General features: G+C 43.2%; 1 protein-coding gene across 1 annotated transcript in view; it reads left to right on the top strand.

Moving 5' to 3' along the window:
• Positions 1 to 8,512, top strand: part of LOC104404684 (echinoderm microtubule-associated protein-like 4) — a gene marked incomplete at its 5' end in the record, with an annotated part of 30,743 nt that extends 22,231 nt beyond the window's left edge. Inside the window, 5 exon segments of the mRNA XM_010013184.1 lie at positions 887 to 974; positions 2,212 to 2,310; positions 6,601 to 6,731; positions 7,740 to 7,936; positions 7,938 to 8,512. Coding sequence (XP_010011486.1) covers positions 887 to 974; positions 2,212 to 2,310; positions 6,601 to 6,731; positions 7,740 to 7,936; positions 7,938 to 8,175 — 753 coding nt within the window.
• Between the last annotated feature and the right edge of the window lie 1,317 nt (positions 8,513 to 9,829).

The raw sequence follows: 9,829 nt of genomic DNA, 5'->3' as shown, positions 1-9,829 counted from the left end.
GAAGAGCGGCAGCAAGAAGAAATGGAAGGATGGAGGAAGAATAGTGTGACACAGACGTCGTCTTTATTCATTTCCTACCCTTCCCTCCTCAGAGAAATAATTTATACAAATCTTATACAAATCTGTAGTTTCTCTGGAGCTCCTACATAGCTTTATTATTGCTGTCATTACTACTACACATGCACGTTATATTCTGACCAGCTGCATTTAGCTTCTCCCTTCAAAACCAGGATGGGCATTTAGCCCTCAGTGTTCTCTCCATGCTTAGAACTAGTAATTAGGCCGAAGTGGTTTGATTCCTATCTAAATGACCCTGTCTGTGCCTGTGGGGAAGACTCCTTCCAAAGCTGGCACTGACATGCATGCAGTAGAAGCACAGTGGGATACCTTATGAGGGTATTCTTGTAACGCCAGTCCTTGATCTTGTAGTTTTATATTTTGGTTGTTAACCAAGTTTTTAGGAAGAGCAAAGATTGTTTGAATGTGAGTGCATTTAATGGAAATTCTTTTGAATGGCTGAAGAAATAGAGTCCCATCTGTCACTTGTTCTGTTGGGATCTAAAAATGATCCTGTGTAAGTTACTGCTTTTCTCAGTTAGTAGCAACGTGTGCTTTAATTCAAGTACAAATGCGAGTTCATCCATATCTTAGCAACCTTCTAGGAGTAAATCATGCTCGGTTCTGAGAAGGACATAGTTTACAAGTGAAGAATTTGGCTGTTAGTGGCACTGCCCAGTGAGGAGCCTTGAAGGGAGCACAAGTGAACTGCAGGAGACTGGGGTGGGTGGGGAGGAGCTTTTTTGCTGTCCCAGCTGTGGGTGCAACTTCTGCTTCGGTTGGAATTAAAAGCAGTGTTTCACATTGGTGTTACTGCATTCCTCTGCAGGGACATTCCAGCTATATTACACACCTTGACTGGTCCCCAGACAACAAGTATATAATGTCAAACTCAGGAGACTATGAAATACTATACTGTAAGTATGAAATGAAATACACTGGAAACAGAAAGTATGTATTAGCTGTCAGAATATGTAGAGGGGTGTGTTTGATCAGAACTGTACAAAATGCTTGCTGACAAAGGAACTGATTTGAACTTGTGTAACCAGATATCTTGATCTTATTCAGAGCTGTGTATTACCTAATGGCAATGCCAAATATAGCTTACTTCTTTACAAGGTCATAAATCAGCTTCACAGGGTAGAATGTACAGAACAAATGGCCCTATGTTTTGATGTTGGCCCAAAGTTCCATAGATTGAACATAATACATACAGTTGTCTAATTAGTGTCAACAATAACCAGTTATTTTGGGGGAGAAAATCAGTGCCACTGTTCTCTTCTGGGCTTTCTTTCTTTAAACTCTCTTCTTGCTGGTGGTGTTGAAAATGAAACCAAGCCATAAATCTGCTTGAATGTGTTAGTATTAAGAATGGGTTTGTCTTTTTTAATAATGGAAATATGAATTTAATCTATAGTGGTTATGTCAAAAGCATGTTTGACTTGCATAGAGCAGATCAGTCTGGTTTTCAATTGAGTTTTGTATTCTTCTATTCCTGTGGCTTTAACTAGATGCAAGAGGATTGTAGTTCTGTTCCTGTACAGGCAAGAAGAGCCAGCAGGTCAAATATCTGTCAGCTTAACATGTTCTTTCTGCCTGGCACAACTTAGGTTTCAAATCTGGAGAGTGCAGTATCTCAGTATACCAAAAGGAAGTGCTGGTGCTTACAGTTGCCTGTATGGGGAAGCAAAGACCTGCGACCCGTTAGTATTGGGCTGGTGTATTACAAGATGGACAATCTTTCTTTTCGTAGATAGAAGTTGCAAAGCAGTCTAAGGCTCCTCTGGCAGTAGTTGTTCATCTTTTCAAAGCAGAGCTTCCTGAATCATTGATGAAATTTTAGCTGGTAGGAAGGGGACCTTGTTCTCTTGCAGTCTCTATTAAAACATTTTGCAGAGTAGGTAGCAGGGGACTCGGGTTGTAGAGAAGTGGTTTTGAGGTACCCTGATCTGAAGAGGGAAATGAGAATAAAATGTGACTCAAATATCAAGCTTCAAATATCTGGAATGTAATAACGGTACTGGTGTGTCTGCCTCCTCAGTATGATTCCAGATTGTTTTTAAGATGCATTTATTTACTGTCTTAGCACCTTCAGAAAGCACTTACGTGACTATAATTTTATATGGCATAACTCATCATTCACTTTTTTTACAGGGGACATTCCAAGTGGCTGTAAGCTAATCAGGAATCGTTCTGACTGTAAGGATATAGATTGGACAACATACACTTGTGTGCTAGGCTTCCAGGTGTTTGGTAAGCACCATCTAACTTGCTTTTAAGGTTTTCATGCTGGGCTTTGTGTTTGCTTTTGCTTCAATTTGTCATGAGAAAAACAGTTAATGATTATTGAGGATGGTGCTGAGATGACAGACCAAAGAGACTGGCCACAATACTTGTCTGTGACACAGAGCACTGGATGCTCTACAGAAATGTACAGTTGATTTCTATTTAGTATGGGAGTTTGGGATTTGATTTTTTTTGCTGTCATTTTAGGCTACCAGTTTTGGAGGCACTGAAGCAAAAAGCTGGTATTTTAAAGTGCTCATATGACACATGTGCATTCTCCTTTGCTTACCTTATCTTGGGGATAGGAACAAGACTATGTGAGTGTAGGTTATAGTTCATGACTTAAAATCATGACAACACATTGATACCTGTAGTCAAAGGTGAGTAATACACACTGCTGCTTTTGCTGAAGGGAGCTGTTGGCCATAAATGAGGAGCTCCTCTGGGAGTATGATTCAGCCTGGCAGTGTTGTCAAACCAAGTTGTGTGAGTAGGATGCTGAATGTCTTGCTTCCATCCCTGAGATCTCATACCTGCCTCTGTTCTTCATGTTGGAAACATCAGAAGCAGGTAAATCATCAAATTTTTTTGATGCTTATCAGTGATGCAGTATCTTTTCTTGCACATCTGCTAGGAGGTCAGTTTTGAATATCAGTTTATATGCAGGGTAGAAGAGTTATCAGTTAGGACTGAGAGCTTTCTGTAGATTCTGACACCTATCATGCAGATTTTAGGACTGTCATGTGCTTAATGAGCAAGTAGCTTGTTGCTAGTTAGATCACAGAACCCCGGAACCATCAGTGTTGGAAGGGCCCTCTGGAGATCACCCAATACAACCCCTGCCAAGGCAGGGCCACCCAGAGCAGGTCCCACAGGAACGTGTCCAGGCGGGTTTGGGATGTCCCCAGAGAGGGAGGCTCCACATCCCCCCTGCGCAGCCTGTCCCAGTGCTCTGCCACCCTCACGTAAAGAAGTTCTTCCTCATGTTGAGGTGACACTTGTTGTGTTTCAGTTTATGGCCATTGCTCCTCGTCCTGTCGCTGGGCACCACTGAAAAGAGTCTGGCACCATCCTCCTGGCACCACCTTTGAGACACTGATCTGCATTGATGAGATCCCCTCTCAGGCTGCTCTTCTCTACACTAAACAGGCCCAGCTCCTGCAATCTCTCCTCGTAAGAGAGATGCTCCAGACTCCTGAACACTCTTGTGGCCTCTGCTGGACCATTTCCAGTAGCTCCTTGTCTTTCTTGTACTGATGAAAAATATGTCTCCCATTAGCCAGAGAACTGTGAACCAGCTCTTGCACGTGTTTGGTTTGGTTTTATTCAATCTGTCTGGGTGAAGTAGAAGGGGAATGGCTGTCCCTCCTGACACTCTGTGCATGTAAGCCTAGGCTGACAGGGAACTGGTCCACCACAGTTACTTCCTCCCTGCCTTTGCTTCTGAGACTGAAATAATAGTGCAGCACAAATGCCTTGCTTAAAAGGGAGTATCGGAAGGTTCAGGAGATGCTAGAGAAAATGAAAAGCAAAACTCTCATGCTAATATGATGTCTTTCTCAAGAGCAATGAAGAAGCTTTGTAAGGACTGAATATTCCTTCTGGAATAGCCTTGGAGCTGAAGCCATTTTACATTTCATGCAGAGTACTTAAATGTGCCAGAAGTGTGAAGGTAGCAAACCGTGGCTCTGTTGCCACTGAACTTCTACCATTACATTTGATGCTAGAGCAGACAGGAAACTGCTTTGAATCCCAGCACTTTCCCAGAAGTCCTTTATTCCTGACCTAAAGAGATGAGGTGTGGAAGTGCAGAAGGAGTCTGGTTTCACAAAGACCATTGGCTTTGTGTCTTCAGCAGTTCTTGGACAGAAGCTAACTGGAGCCAGGCTGGGGATGAGCAGTTCCCATATCCACTGTTTGGAGAAGCCTTTCTACTTTTTGCTTTTAAACAGTGGCTCAGTCAGCTGATCCTGCCTGCATTCCCTTTTGGATTCATACAAACTTTTACCACTCTGAATCGATCTCAGCTGCTCTCAGAATCAATTGTCAGTGTGCCAGTGGGCCTGGGAGTGAAGTAGACAAAGCAGATAATGTGATGTTATTCTGGGGCAGAACAGAATGTATTTAACCTTCCAGCCAGAATTCATCATGTTCAGTTTTATACTGTCTGGGAGTCTGACACCCTTTGCAGAGTCTTAAAATGCTGCTCAGGCTCTGACAAAGGCAAGGATTTTCCCACTAAATCAGACAGTGCAGCTCAGCCAACCTAGCAGGTATTTGCTGCCCAAAGGAGAAGTCTGGCTTTGACCCGAGGGTCAGCTGGCTCAGGGATCCCAACAAGCCAGGGCTGCTCACTTTGATGTTCAGGAAAGAGGGTTAAGTTTATGGGATTTGGGCTTTCGGGGTATGTGTTTTACTAATTTAACGCTGTGGAATAGCGTGTCCGTAGGCTCAGGCATTGTTGTCAGCAGACGAAAGGATTGAAATGCCTGCTTCAGATGAGAATAGCATCGCTCCTTTTTGGCACTTGGTATCACTGCGTTGGCTCAGCAGGCTCCTCCATCTGCATCCCAAGCACTTGAAGTCACTCTCTCATTTACTGCACATTTCCCACACTTCCATCTGAGCAGCTTCTTTCAAGAGGCTTGCTGCTGGCAGCACACTCCATTAAAATGAAAGTGCTGCTGTCATACCTAGTAGCAGAGTCGTGTGTTTTTTATTGCTTTTAAAGTTAAGAACTAAGAACTTGGTCATATTAATGACTTGGGGTTTCCACGTTTACCTGCTGCATTGAAAGCAAATCCTGCTGTCTTATGACAAAGGGTTGTCTTGCCTTTAGAGCTGGTAAAGGAATTTCTGAACTCAAAAGATATTAAATAAGAGATGCAGGCTTGAATATCAGTCTTTTTAATCTGAAATGAGAAAGAGGAGGCAATGGCATAGCTGTTTAGCACAGCGTGCATACGGTGGTAAGTGAAACGTCAGGAATCTGATTTGAAGTTCATGTATCACTCCTACCTGATGACAGTATTTTACATACAGAATGCAGGAGAAAGGTAAAATGCATTCATTTTGCAAGTTCTTATATATGTTTTTCAGATTGATTTCATTGATGTGAGAGCACTACAATGATTCTAAATACTTGCCTTAGCATTTCATGCCTTTATTCAGTACATTAGCCGCAATGTAGCTTACTGGTATTGAAACAAGCTGCCTTTGTTATTCTGCAGAGAAAATCAATTTCTCACTCCACCCACTGAAGAATGGGAAAAAAACCAACTTTCAAGTTAAAGGATATTTGCCATTTTGCATAAAAACAAGGGAAGAGAGTGGGGGAGTTTGAAAAGGAATTTCTGTATGAAATAGCGGACAGCACATGGGTTTTCTTTTACCAAAGTCAATGACTAAGGGAGGAAGATATTTTCCTATCTGATAGGGAACATCCCTCTCAGTCAGTCAGACACGCAATTATTCAGGGTGTGAAATTTGAGGGGGGAAAATTGCTCTTCATTCTTGAACTTATCAGAAGCCCCAAATCTGAGCTGTAAAAATCTGGCGCCTTTGTCATAAGTTACTATCTTATAACCCCCTGCTTGCCTTTTGCTCAGCTTTACTTGCAGATGTGAAGCAGCAGTTTCGCTATGGGGATCTCTAGGGCCTTTATTTATAGTTAAAATTAAAGCCTCCCCCCTCCCCAGTCTGTTCAGTGCTTTTCATCCAGGCCCTGTTGTTATTCTTTTGTCTAGACATATCTGTGCCATTCTTCTCACTTAAAAGCATATTGAATTGTACTTAAGCACTTGACAGCACTTACATCTAGGAAACTCATGCAGGGTGGCTTTCTGTGCAAAGTGTCATCAGTCTCCTTTGAATCACGCAAATACTAAGATTTAAAAGACAACCAAAAGAAATCTCTGCATGCTGTATGTTGTCCCATGCTCCAGCACCAGTCTTGCTTTTAAACCCTTTGTGCACAAACGGAAGTGTTACCAATTTTAGCAACAAACTTAATCTTAAAATAAGCTTTAAACAAGACTTAAGGTTTTGAATAGGAAACTTACGTTAAGCCCAAGAGGTTTTCCTGGCCAAGGCTGAGGGTTTGGGGGAGCAGCATTAGGCTAGCAAAATATTAATGACATTTAATGCAATACGTATTCCAGCTTTCAGTTGAATGCCTGATTTGCCTTTGTTAAGCTTCCCTTTTCTCACAGCTTTCTAAAACTGCCATCACTAAATATCTGCTCTACTCTCTCCTAGGAGTTTGGCCTGAGGGGTCAGATGGGACAGACATCAACGCCCTTGTCAGATCCCATAACCGAAAAGTGATAGCAGTTGCCGATGATTTTTGTAAGGTCCATCTCTTTCAGTATCCCTGTTCCAAGCCAAAGGTAAGTCCCCAGCTCAGTCATTTGGGAACCTGTCAGCAAAATAGCTTATACATATTGAGAACAGAGCTAGGGACAGAAGCATGGTTTTCCCTGTTAAGTTTATATAGAAAATAATATGAAATATCACATAATAGACCTGAAAGTGAAATGGCAATAATTACCCTTCAGTTCTGGAGCAGAGACTTGACACATTCCGTTTCCTGGCCTTACTGTTAAGGCCATTGCTTTTTGCATAAAGATCTAAATCAGTCGCAAGCTTCAAGCCTTAAAAAAGGAGGATATATTGTTGGGTGAACCTAATACAAATATAATTCTTTATGCTTATGTGAATAAAGAAGTCTCTTGAAGGGCTAAGTAAAAACAGTGGTAGTTTTAGGTTTCAGTATCATGCTAGAAGAGCATGTGATAGTCAACCACCCGTGTGCTGGGCTGCATCAAAAGCAGTGTGACCAACAGGTCAAGGGAGGTGATCCTGCCCCTCTGCTCTGCTTTGGTGAGACCCCACTCACAGCACTGTGTGTAGTGCTGGTGTCCTCAGCATAAGATGAGGATGATCAGGGGCTGCAGCACCTCCCGTATGGAGACATGGTGAGAACATTGGGGCTGTTCAGCCTGGAGAAGAGAAGCTGCGTGGAGACCTCAGAGCAGCTTCCAGTGTCTGAAGGGGGCTACAAGGATGCTGCAGAGGGACTCTGCATCAGGGACTGGAGCGACAGGACAAGGGGTGATGGGTTCAAACTGAACCAGGGGAAGTTCAGGTTAGAGCTAAGGCAGAAGCTCTTCCCTGTGAGGGTGCTGAGGCGCTGGCACAGGGTGCCCAGAGAAGCTGTGGCTGCCCCATCCCTGGCAGTGTTCAAGGCCAGGTTGGACACAGGGGCTTGGAGCAACCTGCTCTAGTGGAAGGTGTCCCTGCCCGTGGCAGGGGTTGGAGCTGGATGATCTTAAGGTCCTTTCCAACCTAAACCAATCTGTGCTTCTATGATTTGTCTTTCTGCTTGTTTCCAACAGGCTCCAAGTCACAAATACAGTGCTCACAGTAGTCATGTGACAAATGTCAGCTTCACCCATAGCGACTGTCACTTGATTTCAACTGGAGGGAAAGACATGAGTATTATCCAGTGGAAACTCGTGGAGAAGGTCACTCTACCACAAAATGACATTGTCGTAGACACTGGCGCAACCAAAGTGCCCATCCCTGCCGGTGATCGCTCCTCTGCCACAGCCTCTCAACGAAATGAACCAAACCGAAAGCGTAACTGGCAGCTCCCCAGCTTCTTTGGAGAGCAACTTGGAGCAGTCTGCAGAGGCCAGTGAGGAGCAGAGCGAGGGGAGCAGCCTGGATCCCACCGAGCCGGGTTACGAGGAGCGCTCCAATGAGATGAGCGAGGAGCACAGCGAGTCCACGGTCACTGAAGAGCAGCAGGATAACTCACCGGTGTCTTAATGCTCCCAGCTCAGGCAGTTGTGGTTTCCTTTGGTGTGTGTGCTTTCATTACAGGGTGAGGGTTCAATTAGGGAGAAGTAGCTGAGATTCATGACCACTCCAGCTTTTTGAGTTTCAGTGAGATTTTTTTTAGTCTGAGCTTCAGTTCGATGTGTGGAACCATCCCAAGGGCCTGGCTTGATGGTCTGTGTCAGGATCCGGTCACAGTTAGTAGTGGACATTACCACAGATCCATTTCAGTTCTGAAATTGCTGTCAGGAAGTGGCATGAAATACATACTGGAGAAAAAGGTTAGCTCTGAGAATTAGCTCAAGTAGGCCACCTTAACTATGTGAAAGTGCTTTCTGTAAAAGCTAAGTTCCTGGGAAGCACCGAGCTGCTCCAGCTGGGGAGCACTGTGACAAAAAGACAACCAAAAAGCTCCTTGTGGGGCTGTTTTCCTTTGCTTTTTCTTCATGAGAAGAAGAGAGGAAAAACAATGTCATGATGCCATGTGTATGGCGATGCCTTCTTGACCTAACACATATGCAATTTTGTAACACTACTAATTCCTCGTGGAGTCTTGGATGTGTTGGCAGTTGGTCTGCCCTGGGTGCTGCTATAGTTCTAAGGCAAATCCTGTCGAGGAACGGTGTTGGCTGTTCCATTTTCAGACTGGTTAATAACAGACTAACCCAGTGCTGTTGTGTTTCACTTTTCATGACCTGAAACTGTAGGATGTGATTGTGTCTTCAAGGAATTGCTTGCTTAGAGAGTTTGAAACTTCGAGAGAAACTTTACAGTGACTTTGATGCGAACAGCAGAGGAAGCGGGACAAGAACACAGAAGTCAGATGGGCTCCAGAGTTAAACGTTAAGCCTTCAGGCAGAACTTGCTCCATCCCTAGTAGGAGAAATATGAATACAATTAACTTAAATTATTAAATTGGTGCTTAGGATTAGTGTATTAAGTTGATAATTCTTTCTTCTGCATTTGTAGAGAGAACTCTAAGAGTCATTAAACTGCAGTCTCCACTTTTGGTTTTCCCCCCCCCGCACCCGGCTCCATTAGCAGTTGGGATAGAAGCACACAGGAATTTAGATGATGATGATGATGATGATGTGATTTTTCTCTTCTTTTTGTTTTTTCCCCCTAAACTTGCTGATTTCTTGTTTTTGTGCTATTGTTTGTTTGTTTGTTTCCACCACCCCCCTCCCCGGGTTGCTCTAAGCCATGCAGCTCTTATGTGGCTATACCTGGCCAGTTACAGGATATCTTGGCATTTGTTATGCATTTGGAAAGTCCTTTTTTTTACCAAGTTTGTCAGATAGCTACATTTTTTCCTTAAGTGCATACGTTTCGTACTTTAAAGAGCTATAGACTTACTGACAGATAGCCATTTCCTATGTACTTGTTTATATTTTGATTACATAGAATTCTCTTCTTCTTTTTTAACTCGCTGCGTTGTGCTGGTATTTTAGTTCTTAGGTAGAATATCATGTTTAGAAACTTTGGATGAGTTCATAAGTCTTAATTGTGCAAGCGTTTACGTGATTGTGCCATTCCAAAGTGCATCAAAACTGTCATTCCCTTACTAGTATCTTCTCAGGAGAAATGCTACAGATCAGGTATTTAGTCATCATTTGGAAAGATAAAAACAAATGGACTCCCAAAG

Source organism: Nestor notabilis, unplaced genomic scaffold (genome assembly GCF_000696875.1).
Source record: "Nestor notabilis isolate BGI_N333 unplaced genomic scaffold, ASM69687v1 scaffold31614, whole genome shotgun sequence".
NCBI classification, from domain to species: Eukaryota; Metazoa; Chordata; class Aves; order Psittaciformes; family Psittacidae; genus Nestor; species Nestor notabilis.
The sequence above is the reverse complement of the archived record's forward strand: the minus strand, read 5'-3'. Positions and strand labels throughout refer to the sequence as shown.